This window comes from Syngnathus acus, chromosome 1 (genome assembly GCF_901709675.1).
Source record: "Syngnathus acus chromosome 1, fSynAcu1.2, whole genome shotgun sequence".
NCBI classification, from domain to species: Eukaryota; Metazoa; Chordata; class Actinopteri; order Syngnathiformes; family Syngnathidae; genus Syngnathus; species Syngnathus acus.
In genome coordinates this window covers 6,636,051-6,659,741 of record NC_051087.1, presented here as the reverse complement: position 1 = coordinate 6,659,741, position 23,691 = coordinate 6,636,051, and the positions used below count along the sequence as shown (strand labels likewise).

At 44.7% G+C, this 23,691-nt stretch overlaps 2 protein-coding genes across 7 annotated transcripts; one reads left to right on the top strand and one right to left on the bottom strand.

Annotated features, from left to right (window-relative positions):
* The first annotated feature begins 49 nt into the window (after positions 1-49).
* On the top strand, positions 50-7,776 carry haspin (histone H3 associated protein kinase). 2 transcript variants are annotated; one of them, XM_037252746.1, is made up of 17 exons: positions 50-313; positions 693-824; positions 1,174-1,311; positions 1,617-1,751; positions 2,150-3,782; positions 3,929-4,058; positions 4,133-4,185; positions 4,312-4,485; positions 4,569-4,654; positions 4,763-4,825; positions 4,909-5,000; positions 5,190-5,269; positions 5,382-5,470; positions 5,630-5,772; positions 5,866-5,968; positions 6,254-6,458; positions 6,671-7,776. In XM_037252746.1, the coding sequence occupies exons 1-16, from the start codon at positions 159-161 to the stop codon at positions 6,453-6,455; spliced, it is 3,408 nt and encodes a 1,135-aa protein (XP_037108641.1). In that variant the 5' UTR covers positions 50-158; the 3' UTR covers positions 6,456-6,458; positions 6,671-7,776. The 2 variants fall into 2 exon arrangements, with proteins under 2 accessions (XP_037108641.1, XP_037108633.1); XM_037252738.1 differs by lacking the exon at positions 6,671-7,776 and having other exon boundaries at positions 6,254-6,597.
* fam184b (family with sequence similarity 184 member B) lies at positions 6,771-22,442 on the bottom strand. 5 transcript variants are annotated; one of them, XM_037252697.1, is made up of 18 exons: positions 21,833-22,442; positions 17,207-17,395; positions 15,865-16,503; positions 14,820-14,955; positions 13,386-13,534; positions 12,713-13,258; positions 12,476-12,583; positions 12,099-12,397; positions 11,512-11,656; positions 10,825-10,944; positions 10,469-10,628; positions 10,082-10,212; positions 9,876-9,991; positions 9,420-9,809; positions 9,226-9,340; positions 8,979-9,086; positions 8,132-8,481; positions 6,771-7,562 (listed from the first exon to the last, which is right to left on the bottom strand). In XM_037252697.1, exons 1-18 carry the CDS (start codon positions 21,980-21,982, stop codon positions 7,490-7,492), a joined length of 3,924 nt encoding a protein of 1,307 aa, XP_037108592.1. In that variant the 5' UTR covers positions 21,983-22,442; the 3' UTR covers positions 6,771-7,489. The 5 variants fall into 5 exon arrangements, with proteins under 5 accessions (XP_037108592.1, XP_037108598.1, XP_037108617.1 ...); XM_037252703.1 differs by having other exon boundaries at positions 9,420-9,797; XM_037252722.1 differs by having other exon boundaries at positions 9,420-9,779; positions 21,833-22,441.
* Between the last annotated feature and the right edge of the window lie 1,249 nt (positions 22,443-23,691).

The following is a 23,691-nucleotide window of genomic DNA, read 5'->3' as shown; positions in this document are numbered from 1 at the left end:
TGGCGCCCCATAAAGAGCTTTACACATTGTCGACCAATCAGCCGGATGATACTGTTTGAACGAGGAGCGGGTAACACGGGTAAAATTGAGCTAATGATGAGAGCTGTCGGAATGTAAGCAAATGGTCATAAATAAGTATTTCATAAGTATTCATCGAAATGACCACCGCGAAGCCAATTTTTATGCGGACTTACGGGAAGACAACGCGAAAACTGACGCCTTGGATTTCACCGAAGAATCACAAGCAGGCCTTTGATAGCTCCTTGTCTTCAGACGATTCCTTGGTTGAACTTGATAAATTCACAAAAACCAGGTAAATAAACAAAAAGGAGCATCCGATCCTGTATGTTATTTATAGGTTCAAGGTTTCTATTTTATTTGTTTACATAGGAGAAATGGTTTGCATTACAGGATTGTTGTAATCTTAGTAGGGAATTGCATATTTTTGCAATACACTAAAATGAATGAATGAATTATTCGGCTTATATTTTTTTCAATTGTGGTGATTGATAAATTAACAGCTCTAATTGAAGTGCATAAACTGTCCATATAGTAATTGCAATTGAATTGTTTTTCAAAATTCAACTAAAACTGTTTTGTACCATAGTTTTGGTATTTTAAATGACTGCTGCAACATGTCGTGGCAGAGATTCTCCTTTCACACTGTTTCTGATCTGATTTTTTTTATGCAGAAAAAGAAAAGTCTCAGTCGCAGCAGCACTCACAAGAGGGAAGAAGAGATTGATTATCAGCGAGAGCGAGGATGATCTGTCATTTTCTGTGCATTGTCAGAAAGTGCAACTTGAAAGCCATCCAACTTCCAAGTAAGTCACTATATTACTATGAAGATTTTAAACTCCATGCCAGTGTTGTTAGAGCAGAGTAATGCTGTTCAAAAAAGCTGCGACATTTCATCTCAGGTTCCCATAGCTTGTATCTTGTTGTTTATCTTTCGACCAAACCCAATCAACAGTGCGCGGTTGTAACCAAGTAGCACGTGTCACTTTTCTTATATTGCTTTGCAAATTTAAAGTCACGCATTAAGGGGGAGGAAAGAAAATGTGCATCATAAATCAAATGTAAAAACACGCAGAATGACATTGTTATTGGTTGTGTGATGAGCCCACGGAGAAGTTGTTCAAATGTCACTGGAAAATGCTTTTAAATTTTCAGAGCAAAGAAAGGTGCTTCCAAGGCAAAGAAGGTCCGCCCAATGAGGGGGAAATTGAAAGAGGACAGCACTGATGAAGATATTTTCAGCGTGCCCTTCCCCTCCTGCCCTCAACCTGTTCGACGGAATAGAGCAACCAGGTCCTTGCACCAACACAGGCATTGATTGACACGATCAACTCCTTCTTAGCCTCACAGTTATCATGCTCATGTTAGATGCACACTGTAAGGACTTTTGGAGCTGTAATTTCAAAGCAGTATTTTCTCATTTTCAAGCTGCAGTCACCCCATGAGATTCAGTTTACTGATAATTGGAAATAATGAATTAAACCATTCAACAACTCACAAACCCTAAAATCACTTAGAATGGACCCTTTATAGAGATAATGTTTTTTTTTTCCTGTCCAAATAGTTTCTTCTTTTTATCTTTATTGATACACAAGCAGGAAACTAGCACCAGCCAAAGCAGCGGTCACATTTAGACGGGAGGAGCAGCGTCCGATTAGTACCGAGAGCAATGAAGATCTGTCTCCTCCAGCAAAAAGAAACAAAAATCCACTTCAAATCAACACTACTTCCAAGTAAGTCCTTGTATTACAATATTCAAAAGTTCAAAATTTTGATATTTCATATCAGTCAATATCAATATTTATTGATTTTTTTATTCAAAATAAGGATTTGAAGAGAGAAAAAATGAATTTAGATTTTTTTGCAATAATTAACCTTTTATAAAAGATCAACACAACAATGAAAATTTTCAATAAAACTGGTCAGTATAGATATTAAATAAACAGCTATTTAAACAAATAGTGCAATGCATGTTATCTGATATTATCCCAATATAGAAACATGTATAACAATCCATCCATCCATCCATCCATCCATCCATCCATCCATCCATCCATCCATCCATCCAAAATTTGTTGCCAAGTCCAGTCATCCTTATATATTATATTCATCCTTACTTCCTGTTTTCCAGTCTTCCACATGTTTCGCCAGGCTGTTTTGTGACTCGACGTCGCCCCATCACCACTAAAGTCCAAGCCTCAAAGGTCAAGGTCTTCAACTCTTTGGAAGATTTCACCTCTGGAGAGGAAAGTCAAGTTTGCCTTCCTAGCAAGAAGAAAAGAGTCCCTCTGGCAATTCTAGAGTCAAGTTTGGAGAATTCCACCAGCAACTTGGATGCTGACGCCTTGCAAAACATTCTCCCTAATGATTCAGCAGGAGATCACAGCCTTGGGACCCGCCCCAGGAAGCCCATATTTTGCTCCACGCCCTCAGTCAGACTGTCCAGCAAACGGCCCCGTATTGCTCCGGTGACAAATGAGTCCCCGAACCCCACGTCCTTGTCCGTCAGCCGCATAAGTGCAAACGCATGCCAAGAAGACCAGGACTCTCCAAGTCAGCCATGTTGTTCACCACCCATAGTACTCCACTCCAACAATAAGCAGCAGTCAAGGCTCAGTGAACCGAATGAACAAGCATGCCCGCCTTTCCATGAAGGACATTCAGAGGAGCTTTTTACACACCCATTGAGTATGAACACAACAAATCGAGACGGCAAGAGGAAAACCGATGGGGCAAGCCTCCATTTGCTGACTGCAGACAATTGTTCGGTGTCCATGGTGGAAGACTTGCTCTCATTGACTGAAGTTTTGAAGGAGGAGTGTTTGGCCCAGCCCTGCACTGTGAGAATGACGAGACTAGACAGCTCAACTGTGAGGCTATTTTGCAACCAGACCACCGACTCCTCCTGCCTTGCTGATCTTAGCTCGGCTCACAGAAGTCCAACTCCTGAGCGGCATCCCATTTGCGTGGATATGTTATCATCAGAACAGTCATACCGGTCTAGTTTAGCTGCTACTGAAGATCAAACTTGTGAGCTGTCAACCACTGGGACTGAGCCAGAGTCCCAAACTTCAGATATTTCCGTCAGCCTTGCACTGTCACAGTTGCTTTCTGCAGAAAGTGATTTTAAGGAGGGGTCAACATCAGCGCACACCGAGTCCAGTAACTTTGAATCTTTTACTTGTGCACAATTAACAGCCAGCTCTTCCGGGAAAATGTCACCAAGGGAACAGAATGACACTTTTCAAGGAAAAAATTGCAAAGTTGTGCTTCAAAGGTTTGGGTTGGAGGAAATTCAAAGAACAATCGCTCAAAGATTGTCTGTTGAACGACAACACAACACTTCCAAGGGAGAAAGCCTAACTGACCAATTTACAGTCAGATTACAGAGACTGACTTTAACACAACTGAAGGAGCTGCAGCAAAAAGGCACCAAATGTCAATCATCCACAAGTGGTTCGGATTCGACCTCCTCTGGTTCAGACAAGGTTTTGGGCTCGGACAGAGAAGCCATTGAAAAACCCTCCAAAGTTGACCAACGTGCTTCCCGTCCGGTTGGTAAAAAGAAGAAGAAGAAGAAAAAGAGCCCTTCAACGGGCCGGCCGGGCACAACTCGAAAGGCATGCGTCAGTGGTCTGAGCGTGAGTCGCTGGAAGAACGACAGCAGATTGCAAGCGCCGCGCACGTTCAAGAGGAAGAGTGCAAGGAGGGCTGCCGACTGCACCATCAGCGATCTCATCTCATCTGAACCCGCTGACATCCAGGTGAACCTGATATATATGACTATTGTGATGGCGCATCAGATTCAGAGCATTTTGTAATTATGGGATTAGCTGGTTAGCAAGTCTTTTGTAAAATGTGTAGATATGATGCAGTTTCCTCCGAGACTAACTTCTGTCCTGATGTGCAGGGGCTTTTATTGAATTTCTCCACCCCAGTGAGGATGTGCCCCCTCAACATGTCATCACTGCTGGACGATGACACGCCGCGCACGCAGCACTGGAATCGATTCAAATCGTCTCTCTCCATTCACCGCAAAGGTACTGCTCATATGTGCCCAGCTATGGATTTATGCTGATTTTGTCTTCCTCTAACCTTCAACTGCTCTTTTTAGTGCTGCTAACGCCACAGAGTTGTAAAAGGCCAGTGCCAAGAGACATCAGTCTGGTAAGAATGAAGATGTCATGATATTTTGGCACCACATGGCCAATCCAAATACAAAGCCTTGTCAAATGACTGTATGCAAATGTCCCGCCCCCCCGGAACCCTCCGCCATTCCACCAACCCCTACAGCTAGATTTGTCAGATGCGAAGAAGGTGTACGCTGAGTGCGGACAGCCGGGTTCGCTGCCCTGGAAGGAATGCTTTTCCGCTCTTCAGATGAAACAATGCGTCAAGATTGGGGAGGGTACATTTGGTGAGGTCTTCTCCACCAGCAACTCGTCAGGAGAAACGATTGCTCTTAAAGTACGCACGGACATGTGATAAATGCACATATATACATATTTTGAGATGACTGAAAATGATGAATGGGGCGACGCTTCTTGCAGGTCATTCCATTGGAGGGCAGTGAGAAGGTGAATGGGGAAGACCAGAAGACTTTTGGGGAGATCCTTCATGAGATTATTATCTCCAAGTAATTTGTCCTTTTATTTGTCTTGCATTTACCTAAAATCCACGTGTTATTCACCCTCCATAGTTTTGTTGAAATGTTGAGCATGTAACCCATTTTGTATTGTTACAGGGAGCTGAGCAGCCTGAAAGACAAGCATGATAATCAGACCAGCTGCTTCATTGGACTTAATAAGTAAATCTTCTTTCTGCGTCCTTTTCTCACCTCCGCACGCTCGTCTCTCTGCGCTTGTTGACTTTTGTCTCGTTCCCAAATAGTCTCCACTGTGTCCGAGGCTGCTACCCGCCCGAATTCCTGAAGGCCTGGGACAACTTTGATCGGAAAAAGGGCTCTGAGAATGACAGACCAGGTTTTTGTTGTGTTCTCACTCCCTTGAATCCAGCAACATGAACGCACTGAAGTCTCATTGGAGATATTTTTTACTGAATATATTCTCTGTCAGAGAATAAGCTTAGTGATTGTTTTTACTACAGTGTCGTAAAAATAAGGGATATTGTTTTACACGTTACGTACTGATTGTTCTCTCTGTGTTTTGTAGATTTATTCCAAAATGACCAGTTGTTCATCATCCTGGAGTTTGAGTTTGGTGGTGTCGACCTCGAGAACAGCAATGGAACGGTATTCACATCCCAAACTTTTGACTGCATTCTTTTGTGGTGTCAAATAGTCCTATTTTAGCTACATTTGGTGCTCTCTGCCTCTTACATCCAACATCTCTGGTGTCTTCAAGTTATCATCGTTGGTGGTGGCAAAAAGTATTCTCCATCAAGTGACCGCTGCTCTGGCTGTGGCTGAGCAGCAGCTGCACTTTGAACACAGGTACATGTTTGATCGCTTTGATCGAGACCTGGCGGCCGAGTGTTGACCAAATGCAGCTCGTGGGGAAGTTCTCGTAACAAACTAATTTGGACTCCTTTGAATTCTCTCAGTTCAATTCTTGAAATGTATTTGATTTGTCATGTATCACTTTTTCTAAAGGGACCTTCACTGGGGCAACGTGCTGGTCAAAACGACAAAGGAGAAGACAGGAAGCTTCCTTTTCAATGGAGCACCACACTCTTTGGAAACAAAAGGCGTGTTTGTACGCATTATTGACTACTCTCTTTCCAGACTGGAAATCGGTCAGTGGCATTTCCCCCTTGTCTATCACCTCAGCACAGCTACTTTTTTTTAATTTAAATGAGACTGATTGCAATGGGCTGTTTTCTCTTTAGATGGTCTGACAGTGTCCTGTGACATCTCAAATGATGAGGAGCTCTTCATGGGTCAGGGAGATTACCAGTTTGACATCTATAGACACATGAGAGAAGAGAATGGGTCAGTCCACTTATTTTTTTAACTTATTTGGCAATGTATGTTGGGAGGAGGTCACTTGGAACAAACATTCCATTCATGTTTACAGGACTGTACAGTTTGTTACTAAAGAAAAGGCTTGACAAAAAAAGTCACCTGAAGTATTTAGGATGTAATGAAATAATTATCCTCACAATTTACTCACAAATGTACCAGTGCTGACGAATCCTCCTCATCCACACAGTAACCGTAGCTTTCAGGGTTCATAAATCTGTAACTTGTACTTTTGCCTTGTTTTGTCGGTCACAGTAACGACTGGAACAGCTACCACCCTCATTCCAACGTGTTGTGGCTCCACTACTTGTGCTCCAAGTTGCTCTCCATGAGGTACCGTGGAACAGGCGGGAAGAGCAGCAAAGACGCCCTGAAGGAGCTCACGCATTTTAAGGACACTGTCCTGCAGTTCACTTCTGCAACTGAAGCACTCCAAACATGCCCCATGTTTAAGTAAGAGGTAAAGTGGACAAAAGGACAAATTGTCTCCTTTGGTCAATATTTTCTATAAGATGTTCTTTCGCTTTGCTGTATATAAACAGTGTTTTGATGGCCTGTTTTCAAATGACATTTAATAAACCAAGAATTTCATTCTTGAATTGCATTTCTAAACTCCTTAGTGCTGGATCAAAACTGTCCAAGTAAACAAATCATTCCTCATATTTTCTTCAGGTCAATGTGTAAAGACAGAACTGCAAACATTTTGGAACTTTTGAACAGACAGACACATCATTGGCCTTTAGCGGATAAGAAAACATCAAGAAGAATCAAGTACAAAAACAAAATATTTATTCAATTTGTTCATTAAGACTATTGTACATTTTTGCATCAAAACAACCTTCATTTTCGGATGGTAAGTGAAAAGTGTGCGTGTCCATATTAATGAGGATCTCGATTGAATACATCAAATGCCTCCATAGTTGAAGAGACACTTGGTTCGACGACATCCCGAGATTTGCCTTCAATAACCATGTGATCATATGGAAGCAAATGTTGCGTTGAAAAAGGAAGACTGTTTAGAAAAAAAAACACACATGGGGACATTTCCGACAACACAAACAAGATCCAAGAGGCCGAGAAGAGGTCAGGCATGTGTTTTGAGAAGCACTTTTTGGTTGAGCTTTGAGGCAATGTTGGAGATGGCCTTGCTGGTGATGAGCCCACGAGTCTGTTGGATGAGCACTCCACCAATTTGATACCGCTTGGCGAAAAAGGATTCATATCAATGCAACAGAACCAGATAAACATATTTTCGGCAAAATCCATGCAACCTTATTTCACAGTACTACGTGACCAACTGGAGTGTCTGTGTGGAGTTGTGTGCAGCGATCCGTCCGACGGCATCGTCGTTCCATCACATCCACACCACTTGCGGTTTCATTTTCCTCGTATTTGACCACATGAAAAATGGGCGGAGCTCCCAGTCGAGTGTGTGTACGTGCACGCACGTGTGTAGCAAAAGCGATGAACTGTTGACTGTTATGTTTGTGCTCAGAAAGAGAAGTATTTGGTGAACCACTCTTGTTTCAGCCCCTCAGTGCCTCTCGGCTCCATATAAGGCCCCCTAAAACATGAAGAAAAAAAAGGGGTTAATTTTAATCTGTGTATCATTTGTTCTTTCCAACCAATAAAGACAAATGGCACATATTTCACAATTCATTGTAGGACCAAATTGCAAAATATCTTTTAGGCAGTGGATCATGACGAAAATTAATTTCTACATCTCTGTATTCGGCATCCTGTCTGTAATCATTCAATAAAAACAAGCATACATTTAACTCCCTCCTACTTAATACCCTACTTGGCTATTTAAGTGATCAAAGGTGCACATTATTGCTTTCCGTACTCAAGTAAATGTTTGACCTATTTTTTTTTGCATGTCTTTATTTAGCGCAGAAGAACACAGGGCTGCTATTTTTTCCAAAGCAAACCAACTCCAGTGAGTCACTGTCACCGCATAAAGGTTCCGGAACAAAGCCCTCCGTTAGAAAGGTAGGTTATAAATAATGCAAGTTTAATAGCACAATTGCAAATGTTATATTGGGAAGCGAGTTTGACGCCCCGGAAGAAAAGTCGCTGATGCTGTCAGATGATTTCACACAACAACAATCTGAAACCTTTTTAAAATCCTACCTGATTGACTGCGCCTGCAAGTACGCATATGGCTCCTGGCAGGAGGGCGACACGTAGCGAATGCCTGCCTGCGACGAGGGGCAGACGGGCAGCGGCGCGGTGGGCGCCGGCGTCGGGGGGATGCAGGACGTTCGGGATCTGGGGGAGCGAGGCAGCGACGGGGGGGAATTTTGGCTGAGGGGGGTGTGCTTGTGCGGAAGAGACGTGGTGGAGTAGTGCGGAGACGTGTGTGGGTGGGAGGTAGACTGGTGGGGCAGCGTGGAGGAGAAGGACGAGTAGGGAGGGAGGCGGTCGTAAGCACCGGAGCAAGAGATGCTGCTTCCGCGAGGGGACGACTCCACGTGCTTCTTCTGTGGACACAAATGAACGCTCGATTCAAAAGCACATCAGATTTTCATCAAAATAATAGAATATGTAATACAGTAAAGAATTGATCAATATTTATGACATGAGGGTGGATTTTTTAAGTCAAATTACAAGGCACAGTAAAATCCATGTTATGCCGCAGCTTTTTAGAAAGCAACGTGAATGCGGGTGAATAAAGTCACGTTCGCTTGCCGAGTCAGACCATAAAATATGTTTCTCAAGTCGTTAAATATGTTTACAAGTAACAGTTAATGATTCAAACATGAATGTGTAATTCCAAATGAAAATGTCCACACACACGTACGCACGCACGCACACACACAAGCAAGGGTCCAGATTGGACACTTTATTGTCTGTGCACCAGAAACAAAACTTGGCTTGAATTCAACATTCCCTTCTGGCAGGAAGGAGTGCTTTTTGATGAACTCATTACAGTATGTGCAGGACACACACACACACACACACTCACACACACACTCACCCTCATGGTTGGCGTGGTGCTCCCAGGGCGGGGCTTGTTCTCGCGGAGCCTGGGGCCGCTGTTGTCCCCGACAACAGGGGGGTGTAGCTGCAGCTGATGCCGTTCTTCCTGGAGGGAGGGAAAGAGGATGAAAAAGGAGCTTGTTCACAGTTGGTGTTGTCTGGAAGTCTGATTCGTTTGCTTGCTAGCATCCAAAATAGTCAAACTAACAAAAAGATATTATTAAAAATCTCGTGCGTCCATGTACCACTAATCGCTTAATGAGCTGGTCTCGTTCCGTCAGTCTCTCCTGAAGTTTCCCCAACTGGAGATCGTCACATCGGGGTTCTCTCCTCCTGCATCGCTCCTCCCGCTCACGCAACCTGGAGCAAGCGTAGCCGCATATGCTATCATCTTAGCATCGGCGCGTTGTCATGGAGATGTCACACGTGCGGGACTTACTCGTTCTCCAGGGCTCCGATGCGAGCCTGCAGCTGCATCTGAGCGCTGCTGTATTCCGACACCAAATTCTGAATCTCCCTCTTGTGCTCCTTCCTGATCTCCTCCAGCTCTTTTTTCCTCGTCACGTCCTCCTCCTCTGGCTTCGTCTCTTTCTCCTGCTCCCCTTCCTCCGCCTTGTCGTCGTCTTCTTTCCTCTCCCACAGTTTCTGTGACTCTTCCAGCTTCTCCATCTCCACCCTCAGTTTCTCCACTTCCTCCTTCAAGCGTTGCGCTTCGTCTTCCAGATGAGCATCTCGGGTCTTTTCCAAATCTGGGCTCTCCTCTTCTTTGGCTACCATTTTGGGGTTCACCTGAATGGACCTGTGAGGAAAGCGATGCCTGGAAATACTCCTGCAAATTCTTTCTTAGCTTCAGAGGCAGGCCAATCGTTTTACATCCATCTACATGTCCACTTACTTCTCCTGTAATTGCTTCTTGAGTGTGGTATTCTCTCGTTGCAGCTCCAGCATGGCGCAGCGACTCTCATCCAGCTGCCGCTCAAACACCTGGTTCTGGTTCTGCTGCTTCAGGTCCTAAATAGCACACGCACAAAAGCACACTTATCATATTTAGGTCAATAGACACAAGGGGAAGAGATTGAAATTGAAAGGAGTGTGTGTTACCTGCTGCAGCGCCATCATCTGTGTGTGAGCTTGCAGTTGGGCCTGAAGGTCTTCAATCTGCTGCATGTGTCTCTGGGTCATCTGTCTGCTCCACTCTGTGTGCTGCTGGGTCAACTCCGCACGTTGCTTATCTGACATCGCGGGCACGCATACAAATGCGCAAGGAAAAAAAAATACATCCACTCATTCGTTGTCACAGGTAGCCTTCCGCTTGTTGCCATGGTGAAATGTATCCATGGCAATAAGAACTTCGCCGTTGAATACATAATCTCAAATCGCTGCGTGCCTATGAGCGTGCACGTGCTCGTTTGTCCATTCATCCCGGGGCTTCGCTAGCCGGCGCTCGTGTGTCGATTGCCGATCCGTGTGTGAATGTGCATGTGTTACCTAACTCCAGGTGGTGCATGGTTTGTAGTCGGTTGCGCTCAGACAGTACGTCTTCTTTGGCTTGCCTCTCCAATGCTTGCAGCTGCATGGCGTGATTATGTTTCTCCTCAGCTAAGCACTGGCTCTGTGGCTCCTCCAACACACAAGAATGCAAACAAACCTTACCAAAAAAAAGAGAGCCCAACACAAAAAGATGATGGACCTTTATAATATGGAGGAAATAAAATGTGGGGCGTCAATTATTAGACGTTTTGTTATTTGCGACATCCAACACAAATAGCTTTCTCTGACATTTTTGGTGTGGTGTGATTTCTTTTCAAATCTAAAATATGTGTATTGATATGATGTGCAAGTACCTGCAGCAGCTCCCTCAGCTTCTTGTTAATCTCTTTGGTCTCCTGGACCTCCTTCCTAAGTTTGTCAAGCTCCCGGTTGCCATGGGAATTGTCTTCAGATCCCGCCTTCTTTGTCTCTGTCTGCATTGTCAAGGAAAATGTGGATAAAAGTAACAAAACATGAGACCTTGACATCTACAGGAAATGGAAAAATAGGAAATATGCCATTTTCAAGAAACGGATGTTATTGCTAAAAGTTGCGAAATAATGTTGCCAACGTTATATTGTGTGATGATGTCATTTTTATGCACAACATGGTGATCAGTCATCATTTTAATTGTGAAAATAATATAGAAGCATAACTTCATTTCAGTTCCTACCACTACTGTATTATTTTGGTTTGAATTATGGTTGTTAAGTTAATGATAAATTTAGCAACTCACTATGCATTTTTGTAGCTAAACAAACAGGCTGTTTTTCTGATTGAATGATTTGTGAATCTCCAAATATAGGCAGCAGCATTAAAAGAGTAGTAAGGTCATTAAGCGTTGCACTCACTGGGTGCATTATGTGGATCGTTAACGATGGTGTGCAGGGAGGAGTGAAAAGAGCAAGACTCAAAGCCCAATTAGAGTCAACGTGACCGGACATCTGCTTGCCGCATCCACTCTGAACGAGGCCAAAGTCAAAAAGAAGAAGTCGGCTCACCTGCAGCTCATCCAGCTGACTCTGCAGCTCGCTGATCTGAGTGTGCAACTCTTGCTCCTGGTTCTGCCACCTCTGCTCGCTTTCGGCGACGGCGGCGTTCATCTCGATGCGGAACTCTGCCCTGAGGCGATCCTCACACTCGGCTCTAAAGGGAGTAGATGGAAAACAGAAAATGCTTTTTAACTGTCAGTCGAGTGTAACTTCTGCTGCTTTGGGAGGATTGTTTATTTAACTCATTTACTATACCGCCAAATCTGAGTAACTCGGCAAAGTCGGAAATTTGCTCTCATTTTGCATCTCCTACTCAAGTGAGCAGTGTTCTCACCAAATGAGGATGAGCATATTAAGAAACATTTTTCAGTAATTATCCCGAACATAACATTTTCTTCCTTCCCTGCTTCATTACTTTAGCGACCCGTTGTTTTATTGGGCTTCACGCAATAATCACAGTCTGCATCAAATAAAACGAGCTATAGTCATTAAAAAAAAAAAAAAAAGAGAAACTGATGGTACAACTGAAATATTTGTTGCAGTTTGGGTTTTTTGATACCTTCTGTATTTGGTGTCAACTACGATGACTGGCCTACCTGATGCGTTCCGCGATGTGGCGTTGGCTCTGTTCTAAAAGGTTCCTCTCTGTGTTCAGCCGACTCTGCTCCAAAACTTTCTCCTCTAGCCGGTGTTTGTCGGCCTTGAGGGAAGCGATGTCTCTCTGTTGTCTTTCCCGTTGCTTCTCCGCCTCGTCCTGCATCCGGGTCAGGCGGTTTTGGGTCTTTTGGAGGTCCTCCTGCAGGCGGGAGCACTGCGGTCCGCATGGGGGCGATGTATCTGGCGCTTGCTTGTCTTTCTCTTCTTGATGATGCATAGCCGTCTTCAAACGAAAGATCTGAACACAAATTTGCAGCAGGTGCAAATTTACAATCTAGTGAGGTCATGTAAAAAAACAAAATGATGTGCACTTTACCTCATTGTCTGCATCTTTAAGTTTAATCTCCAGGTCTTGTCTGTCCCTCTCCAGCCTCTCATGAAGCTCCCGATTTCTTCTTCTCTCTTCTTCTAGATGTGCACATACCTTTGAAGAGCATCCCCAAAAAAAGATTCACAAAAAGAAGGTATTTGTGAAATGTCAAAAAGATGACATTGTACATGAAAGAAAAAGAACTAGGGGGAAAAATAAAACCGAGAATCTAACAGTATCTACCTCTTGGTTGGTCTTCTTCTCGGAGTTGAGAGCTTCTTGGACGCCGTGCAGTTCGGCCGCATGTCTCCGCATCACCTCCTCAATGGCCTTCCGCACCTGCTCCTTTAGCCGCCTCCTGTCCTCCTCCGCCTTCTCCACCAGCCTCTTCTTCTCCTCCTCCAGCTTCTGCTGCAAACCCGCTCTCTGCGCCTCCACCTGCTCGAAGCGCTTGTCCAGCTGAGCGCGGACACGGACCCTCTCCACATCCAGCTCCTTGCGAAGGCGCTCCACCTCCTCCTCCTTTTCCCTCCTCACATGTTCTCGGACTCCCTCGGCCTCCTTCCGCAGCGCCTCCTTCTCCTCGTCTCGCTCCCGCCGCAGCCGGTTTCGCTCCTTCTCCAAATGGCTCTTTTCTTGCTCTCTTTCCCTCTGTAGGTTCTCTCGCTCCTTTTCCATCTCCCTCTGAAGTTTGTCCCGCTCTTCGTCGGCATGTTTTTGGATACGACGCAGTTCTTCTGTCTGAGCTCTCACCATTTCGGAACGCAGATTGGACAGGGCTTCCGCGTGCTGAAATACACCGACCGGACACCTCATTAGGTACGCAGCTTACCAATACAATAATTCTATATTCACAAAAATAATGCTCAGTTTTGTCTTAGAGATTGTGTTGTAGGATGGATAGATATTTTCTTACCTGGCGGATTTGGCGTGCATGGTCGTTATTCCTGCCGCTGGTCTGGAGCTCCAACTCTCTGTTCCTGCTCTGCAGACGACTCAACTGGCTCTTCAGGTCCTCCACGTCAGCGCACACGCATGCCTTGCAGCCCACATTCAGGATCTCTTCTAAAGCCCACACAGAATACACACATCATTGCAAAATGCCACTGGCTAGCCAATGCAGTAACTCTAATCTTTGGTCCTAAGTAGTGCATGTTTTTTTTTTCAGAATTATTTCATCATTCGTAACTATTTGGAATTTTTACACTTGCAGTAAGAAAATGAAAAAAGCATTTTATTTTGTAGAAGTACATGAGTTTGTGTCACGCCCATGCCAGAGCACGCTCGGCTTTCAATTTCCCTGAACCACACCCCTTTGTTATCGTCATGTCTGTCACCTGCTCCCTCTTGTTACCTGATGTATTTAAACCCTGCCCGTGTGTTCCTCCTTGTTGGTGTCTACTGTTCTGTTCTGTCCCTCTCCGTGCCGTGGTCCTGTCGTCTGGTTTTTCCCTCGGTCTGTCTGGAGGCTCACGGTCAGAATTTTAACCTTGTCCAAGTGGACTTCTGTCGGTCGGTCGGTCTGTTTGCTGGCCGTGAGTCTCTCTCCCGTCTGTGTCGTCGGTTCCCCCCCCTGCCTCCCTCCCAACAACCTTCCCCCCCTCCCAACTCCCTTCCCCTTCAATAAATCCTGATTTAAGGTGCATTTGGTCGCCCTGGCTCAACTCATTCCTGACAGTTTGTGATTGAGGTGGTACCTTTTAAAAAAACAATGCTTTTGTACACTTGACAAATCAGGTGTTCCTCAGGGCTCAGTTCTTGCCCCACTGATTTTGCTAAGAGATTATATTCAGCCATTTTCCATTGATAATCACCAAAATCACTTGAGGTGACTGTCCTGCCAAAAACGATTTCATGTTTTCCTTTCTGTCTGTTACCTTCAGTCTTCTCCACTGCTCATAATTGTATTCTTTTAAAGGTTATCAAACACATCATCAGAAGATGTAGTGGAGTCGGCCTCAACGTCCGTGATGTAAGTGGTCCTTAAATATTTAACAATATTTCACTATGCAATGGCCTGTCTTAACTTCACTTCTCTGCTGATGACATGTAACTCAAATCTCATTTCTCTCCTTTCTGACAATCAATTTGAGAGACGCATCTCTGCATGTCTTAAAGACATTAATGCTCGGATGTCAGTGAACGGCCTTAAGCTTAAGCTTGACAAATGGAGCTTCACTTTCCGCTACAAACATCATCACCCCCTTAGCGCCGCAGTGTTGGAATAAGCCTCGCGCTTATGTCAGAGTCAATACATCAAAAATCTTAAAGTTTCTTAAGGACAAGCACAACTGCCAAATGAACACATGCAATGTAGAATGTAGCATGTGATGGAAGTCTCATTAACTACCGGCTCGAGTCTGCAGTTCATCTTCTTGCAGCAGTAGCCTCTCTTTAGCCACGGCGAGCTCCTCCTCTGCCCGTTTGGCCGTGCTCTCAGCTTCGGCGACGCGTTTCCGATCCAGTTCTAGCTCTTCCTCCAGGTTCTAGGAATGGGAACGAGTGGGCAGCATGGGGGCACAGCGGGGCACAGAAGAGGAAGGCAAAAGATAATGCAGACAACAACACAAAAGCAAGCAAGTACACATTTGTAGCTTTGTAGCCCAGCTGCAGGATTTTAATGGTCTGCTATCTTGTCAGCTTCAGCAGGGGGTCTGAAATCTCAATGCTTGGCTTCAGTGGTGACACTGAAACAATTCTATCTTGTGCAAAGTACTCATTAGGACAGAGCTGACAGTGGAAACAGCACTCAGCAAGCACCGCCTGTGGTTAGACAAGCAAGTCTCTGTCTACCATGGAACTCGTGCAACGGTCATTAGCTGGCAACATCAGAGACGGTAGGCTGCATCATAAACATGAACTTTATCTGTTACATTGGCTGTGGAACTCCAGAGTACGAAGTTACAAAAGGCAAATATGACATCATAGCAATAAATCTGATAACATTAAAAACGAAAAAAAAAAAAAAATTGAGAGCGAAGATCAGATCCAATGAAGCGGCAATTTGTCTCGCATTAGTCATAGCACACGTTTGCATTATGGAACAAAGTAGACCTATCACCATTGGTTATTTTCACAATTGATTCTATTGATTGTTTCGTCGATTAATCGAAAAATCGGATACAATTTTAGTTTAATTTTAGTTTAAAGTGTATTACCAAGTGTGAAACCATTTTTTTTTCAGCTCCAGTTTGTCAACCAATTGATATTTATTTGATATTGGCATTTGGTATTGAGTTGTTTTTGTCGATTAATCGGTTAATTTGGACACTTCAAAAACAAAGGTTTTGCATTGTTTGGATTGTAAACATTATCTTTGCAAATCAATTATTTTGGGAACCCGTTTGCCGGTTACGTCTGCTGCATGTATGAGAACAAGGAGTTACGGTTTCTACCTGAATGCGTTCCTGCAGTTTTAGTGTGTTCCGGTTGTTCTCGGCCTGCCTCTCCAGATGGCTCTCCACATCGGCCTCGGCCTTCTTCACTCGTTCTCTTAAAGCACTGTGCATTCCTTTCTTCTCCTCCTCCTCTTTCTCCTCCCATCTGCGCTGTTCCTCTCGCCATTCAGCCTCTAACGTCTTCCTCATTTCTTCTTTCTCCTCTTCAAGCCGGTTCATCTTTTGCTCCCATTGCCCCCTTTCCGCATCGGCCGCTTGCCTTCTCTCCTCCTCTCTTTGATCCCTTTCCTCCTTCATCATGTTCACCTCTTCCAAAAGCCCTTTCACTCTCTCTGACTCCTCCTCTGTCTTTTCCCCCTTATCTTCGCCCTTGTCCTCTGTATCCTTCCCATCCACACTAAGTCTCTGCCTCAGCTCACGTTTGGTGCTCAGATCTAGGATCATCTCCTCGGCCTCTTCCAGTTGTTTGCTCAATCGCAGGTTTTTCTCCTGAGCGGCGCTGATTTGGGACCTGGCTTCTCTGAGCTCCTCCTCTGCCACCAGGACCCTCTCCTCAAAATCCCGTCTCAGTTCGGCTTCCGTTTCACGCTCCCTCTCCTCCGACTGCATGCGGAAGAACTCAAAGTCGGCTTGTACCTGGAGGCACAGGTGGCAAGATGTTACACGCCGTGCAGTCTAATGCAGTCTACAATGCAAGAGCTGCACAGTATTCTGTATTTGCATAGTTAGGGAATTAATTTTCTGAATTGAAGAGAAGCCACATGCACTGGCTCAAATTTGGGTATAAAAAAGTTAATCTGGATTAATTGAATGGATTATTAATATTATATAATCAATCCAAGCTAAATGGTTGATGTCTCGTTGAGTCTCCTTTAAATCCCGTCGTGATGTTGGAGGATGTTTTCATTTTTATGGCAAGTGGTCTTATTTGTCACGTATATTGCAAAAATAACATTTTTATTCCCTTCTTGTAATAATTTGCATGTGAAAAGGGGGATACACACCAAGCTCGTACGACGACTTTCCCAGAAACCTGAATCTCATGCTATTATAATGCAGTTATATATGATTCATGCGTCTGCTTTATTGAGGCACATTATGCAAATTGCACATGACGAATGGGCTAAGTACCACGCTGTTTTCTCCGGTTTGATTACAGTGAGGCACATTCGATGTGAGTTTGATTTGTGGCTCTAATGTGAGCACATTAATTTGACAGAAAAACAGCATGGCCTTCGAAAGAGGTTGGGCTCATTATTATGAGGATAAGGTTGGCAGGGTCATTACACACATGCGCACTCGATCTCAAGGACACACACACACACACACATGCGCGTACCTGCGCTCCGACCCTCTGCTGCTCATCTAGAGACTCCTGCAGCTGGAGGAGTCGCGTCCTCAGCGCTGAGCCCTCCCCCTCTTGACATGTCTCCATCAGGATGCGGTGCAGCTCCTTGTCATGGGCGTGGTTCAAGGCCTGCAGAGCCGACTCCTGCTCCTCATTCTTCATGTTGAGAGAATAAATCACCTGGAGGGCATCAACAACACGCAGTTGGGATGATTTGGTTTTAGAGACGTGAACGTACGTATTTGTTAAATTAATGCGATCGCTGTTAATGTGTGTTCCTGATTCTTATGATCTTACAAAGTATTGAAACTTCAAAATAAAAACTCAATATTTTAATGGCCTTATTCACGGTAAAACAGCAAAGCCAATGAGAGAACAATTTACATTTTGATGTTAATAACTGCTTTGTTTTTTGTCACTGAGTCACTATGACAACGATGGAACCTTCCACTGCCTGGAATCATACTCCAAAACTGCCTGCTAGATTACAATTAGATGCAAAGCTTTTTCTTCTGTGTTTAACATCGCTGCAGTAAGTACTTGCCTCGTTACAAAATCCAAAAATGTGTTATGCTTATTATGCCTCTGACTTAGGACGTTCGGAAATCAAAAAATAGAATGTATAAAAAAAGATTTAAAAAAGGAAAAAAAGTTGAAAATCTCAGAACCATCCATTTAAAACCAAAAATGACTCGGCCACTTTTTTTTATTAAGGAGACAAAATTGTAAAAGCCTTAGTCGGAATGGTGTGCAAGCATGAGCATCATCAAAACAAGTATGCACAGTATTTCCAAGCTGTGCGACGGTGGTCTCTTCCCCATAGAGATTGTGACTAACCGATGAAATATGGCCTGTTTCGTACTCACTTTACTGCCGTGCCCACAGTGTCATCATCTGATGACCCTGACGTCTCACTTACACACTCTGGGAGGTGAGTATGCAAGGGGAGGGGGGGGGGGGACGCAGGGGCTCATATTTTACGCAGACGCCGCTCTGTCTGCGGCACACAGCTGTGTCGCAGCACATTCCCGCATGCGTGTCAATATGTGCATGTGTCCCCCACCTTGAATGCACAGTGCATGGCTTTTGGCCTGTGATATCAATGACAAATGTGAGATGTGGCAAAGCTCCCGTCTCACGTTCCTGTCGGCCCAACACTTATATCCAATCATGTCACGGTGCAAGAACTTGGGCTCACGCATTGCGAGTTGGACCGAGAGGCATGAAAGGGACTGTATCGAGGGCAGGCTCTGAGGGAAGAGAAGGTTCACGCTGGGCTCCTCGGCCTCACTTTTTTTAGGAAATGAGCGCAATGAGCCGAGAGAAAAGGCTGGAATGAGGACAATTTAACAGCATAACACACCAGAACATTAAATCCCATATGCTCCTCGCGCAATAATGTTACTCCAGCCTTTATTTGGGAAGATTTGGTTCATCGGACAGCGTAGTGAATGACTGATTAGCACATTTGCTTCACAGTACCTCAAGTGTTAGCCTCACAGGAAGGTTCTGGGTTTGAATCTCAACTCGCAACTATGGGGGTCGCAAATGGTCGGACTCCAGCTATGTAGATTGTGCGCTTCTCCTACACTGACTTTAAAGAGAGGAGTCGCTCCCATTGGCTGGGAAGTAAGTTGGCTGTATCCACGCCCACAACGGTGCAAACACCCCTTTCTAACTGTGCGCATGTGTGAAACTACCAAAAGAGGGAAAAAGTCCATCCATGCACACGACAAAAATCCCAAGAATGAAGTCAGCTCAAATGCATCAGAAATGCTTTGGTTGCTAGGATATAAATGATGAATTGGTAAATTAACCCCTGAAAGAGTTGTGACTGGTTGAGTTAAAAAACGATCAGCACTAATTAGAACTGACACAGCTCTAATGTGCCTGATATCTAATTCAGCAGAGTCCTTCATTTGAAATATTACTGAAAAAGTTCCAACTGCAACCACCCCAAAAGCCTAAATGCTCAGCCTACTCAAATCGTAAAACAGAATTGAAGAAGCCTTTTGGGTTAAAGCTCAAACGTCTTCAACAAATAAAAACAGTCCAATTACTAGTACCGGCCTGACTGAGAATCAATTTTGTTTTTCCATTGAGCAGTTCAAATTCAGATCGGCTCTGCTGTGTTCTCCCCTGGTTGGGGTAGACTCGTTTCCAATTCAACACCAAACCCACGCTGCATTGAACACACCGCCTGGAGCGACACACGCTACCGAAGGTCACCTCTACCTACATTTTTCTTAGCAGTACCGACCTAACTAATGATTGGATGAAAAAGAGTCTACAATGCATTGCGTCAGTTAAGCCAATGTAAATCCATATTATTTATTTGTGTGGCCTCGCAAGGGCCGTGTTTACTGACATCAAATTTATAGTCAGCAAAGTATTTAATTAATATTCTGTGCAACGTGTAAAGCGGGGCAGCTGAGTGTAAAGCTGCTGCTGCAAAAAAAAGAGAGGTTAGACAGAAAGATGCACTCTCGCTTGCATCAGCTCGCCTCCCACACACACACAGACACACACCTCCACTCATGTGAGTGCACGGCTGAATTACAAAGCAGGCCCCACTTTGACAGTGCAAGCTGGATAAGAACAGGACATCACATAGCCCAAATTAGATCTGCCTATCAAAATGTTGCTATGAACACACACCAGCACGTAGACAACTGTACTTCTATTTTGAAGTCTATTAATCGTGTAAAAATCGAGACTTTGACTGTGTGTGTATATGCACGCAGAAGAAAAGACCGGTGTGAACATCCACAACAGCTGCCCCGACGGACTCAATTCGCACTTTCCTCTCATTGGCTTGTTGTGCCACGTAAACACACTCTTGGTTTATCTTTAGCAGCACCCATTCAACTAGGGCACACTAGAGCAGGCAGAGGATGAAGCGCTAGGAGGGAGGGAGGGCCAAGTGAGAAACTGATTGGCGGAGAGGACCTGAGGAGGTGCTTTTAAGTTCATGAGTTATTAAATATATAAGGTTACTACTGCTGACCCCATTTCCTGTTGCAATCCACTTACCATAAAAGAGTACTGAATAGGTCAGATGTCAAGAGGTTGGATTACAGTATACCCCTTAGTTCGCCCCTTCACTCTTGATCCCACATCTCAACAAGATAGTGAGGAAGGCTTAACCCGAGCGGCCATCAAACACATTTGGAACCAACGTCAAAACTGAACCATGTCCAACACCGATGGCCTTTCAACTCCCCCCCACGGCCTTGTGTCCTCATACGTTTGTCCACCGAGCACGCAAACAAAAGGACACAGCGGATACTGTAGTTTTGACAAATGTCAAACGTCCCTTAACGAGTACAGACACAAGAGCTGACCCATCCAGTGTGTCATCTTTGCGCACATCCTGCGCATCTGCTCGGACAGCTTGAGAGCGGCAAATGCTGCATGTTGCTGCAGAGCACATGCTCCTTGACACACACATCCAGGCAGCACGGAGGTGAAGCCACGAGGGAGGACGGCGACTGCATCGTCATCAGTAATCGTCACCTGCTTCTCTAAGCACTATTGTGAAGAGCTCACACATGTGGGCCCCCATGCAGCGCTGAAGAGCCTTGGAAGATATGAAACGCAAAATACTGCTGCGGGAAGCACATTGGGTTCATTTATATGCACATTACATGTGTTGCAGCAGGGGGAAAGTTATCAGAGTAAGACTGATGATTAACACAAACGCACATTCAATTAGGTACACTTGCACAAGCTAAAGAGAGTCAAGATAGGATGCGAGAATTTACATAAGGTCATCTAAACAGTTGCAATATTCTATCGTGCTTATCCTCATTAACGTTAGGGATGAGCTGGAGAATATTCCCGCTGACTTTGGGAGAGAAGAGTCGCACATCTTGGACCGGTCGCCAACCAATGACTGGATGCATAATAGAGACAAAAAATGATTCACAATCACATCGATGGACAATTTAGAGTCTTATTTGCAAGATGGGTTGAAAAGAACCCATGCAACGGCACAAGAAGGAACATGCAAACTCCAGACATGATAGCCAGAGTCGGGAGTCGAACCCAGAACCAAAGCAGATGTGCTACCTTCTCAATACAGTGTGCTATCACAAAAGATTTAATTGGCCCTATCACACAAGCAGTGTGGGATTTTAAGATTTTGCAGTGGCGAACAACTTCACTATTAATCAAATAAATAAATATTTGCTTCATTTTACTATATGGTGTAGAGTCAATATAATGCATTAGATCACAGATACTGTCAAATTACACATTTATATTTTCAAGGGAGACTTTTGTTAAATCTCTTAAAACAGATTTGAAGTGTAGCTATGTTTGTGTTTGAGTACATAAAACAACGAACTTGGGAATGGGTTGCCATGCATTCACAGGACAGTCATATGCAAATCAATTGCAATTGATTAGCGCTGCAAGTGGAACAGATTTCAATCATCTGGAATTGCTGGAAATCTCTCCTAATTTCCAGGTAACATTTGCACGGGATTTGGGAGCAGGTTTGCATGAAGAACAATAAACGTGCACGTAAGGCACGATTGTGACAGCTCCACCTCAGTGAAGATGGTCCAGAGAGGTGGCGTTGCTTTCAGGTTCGTCCGGTCACGTCCCACCTACCTTGGTGAGCTGAGCGATCTTCTTGCACATCTTGTTGTGCATCTGGAAGTCACACTGCTCCTGCTCGACGTTCTGGAACTCTGCCGCATTCCCGTTGACGGCAGAGCCCGGCCCGGGGGTCTGTATGGCTTTCCCGGGGCCCGAAGCCATTTTGACAGCCGTCTTCCCTCCAGGGAACAACTTTCAAGCCCGGAGGATAATCACAAATGAACCCGCCACCAGTCGACTGCAGAACCCCGCCTAAATTGTGGCAACTTTTCATTCGTGCATGTCATTCCTCCGTCGGTAGGCCCCCTCCCGTGAACGGCAGCCGGTGGGATTGTGTGGAAAACATTTGGGAGTAGATCGGCGGAGCTCTCCGCGTGGAGCGTTCCGGTTGCGGCCCCCGACTCCGGCTGTCCACCGCCCGGCGATGGCGGAGGTTGCACGCTGGAAGTCCATCGGGTACGCGCTCGCAGCGAGCGAGCCTTGCCTTGGTGCCAGCAGATATTTGGTACTCTCGAGCGCCGGGAGGATGGAGGCACTGGACGCCAACCACCTGTCTCCGAGCGGAGGGAGGGAGGGAGAGGGGCGTGCGTAACCCGCCGAACATTAGCGGAGAGGAGACACAAGCAGGCGGAGGTTTACTGCTGCAGTGCAGCCCCGCCCCTATCGGTGCTGCTCTATCACTGTCCATCAACGGAGGGTGGGTGGATGGGGGTCCACTCGTGTTGTTTTAATCCAACAATAAAAACTACTGGATCTACCACTGCGTGCATGTCATTGTCAATTTCACACCTATGGACAATCTAGAGTCCGATTTTGAATAACTGGCAACCAGTCCGGGGTGTTCAGCCCGCATCTCCTACACTCACTTACCTGCAAGAGTATCTGCACTGAATGAACTATTGTGGCGGACATTGGAGGAGGTCCCTCAGCCAGCAGGCACGCGGTTGGGGTCGTGTCTGTACTTATGTTTTTGTGATGCGATGTGTGCTTCGTTTTTCATGTTGTACAGAATCTTGTTGGCAGTCTTGTGTGCTTTCCCTCACAATTCATCGTGAAAATCTTTCATGGACAGCAGTTCTTGTGGCCTATATTTGCACATCTATTTAGATTATAAGAGATTTTAAGAACTAAAGGCGATAAAGTATACTCCTTCATATTACCTATCATCATCAATGTCAACAAAATAATCTAATGTAAACCCTGAAAATCCCAAATATCTTTTAGGTCAAATGGAAACAAAAAGAGTGCAACCGAATGAATTGATTTCCAGAGATAGATGGCTGACGCTTGCACAAATATTGTGCACTCTCATGGATAAAGCAGCCTGCTGTGACCTCTATACAGCTTTGGCCTGGGGCACAAACAAAAATGCCAAAGTGTCTTCCAGTGTGTATTGTTGTTTTGAGATGTGAGGTTGCATCTTCTCATATAACTGATCATCCATGTCCAACCCACACAATTTGTGTTTGTGTTGCATTTGCTTTGTCAATTATTAGTCGACAGTTGAAACTAATTTGCAAAGCAGTTTGATCACTCTAGGACAAGAGAGCTCAAAGTCAGAAGCGCAAATTTATAAAAGTGTCCCGTCTCCACTGCACAGACAACAAACGGTCTATTTTGAAATACAAATAATGAGTACCAAAACAAAGCATAAATTCTGACAAAAATAAAAAATACACTTACCAGTATGATTTTAAATCACTGACTACAACAAATTTCAAACCAATAATGAATAGCCTTTCCCTTTAACAGTGTATAGTATGCATCACTAGATTGTGCAAGTGTACCTAATGTCGTGACTTTTGCAGCATCTATAAAAAAGGTAAATAGTTACATCCAATCAAAGACGTGAAAACATTTTACGAGGATTT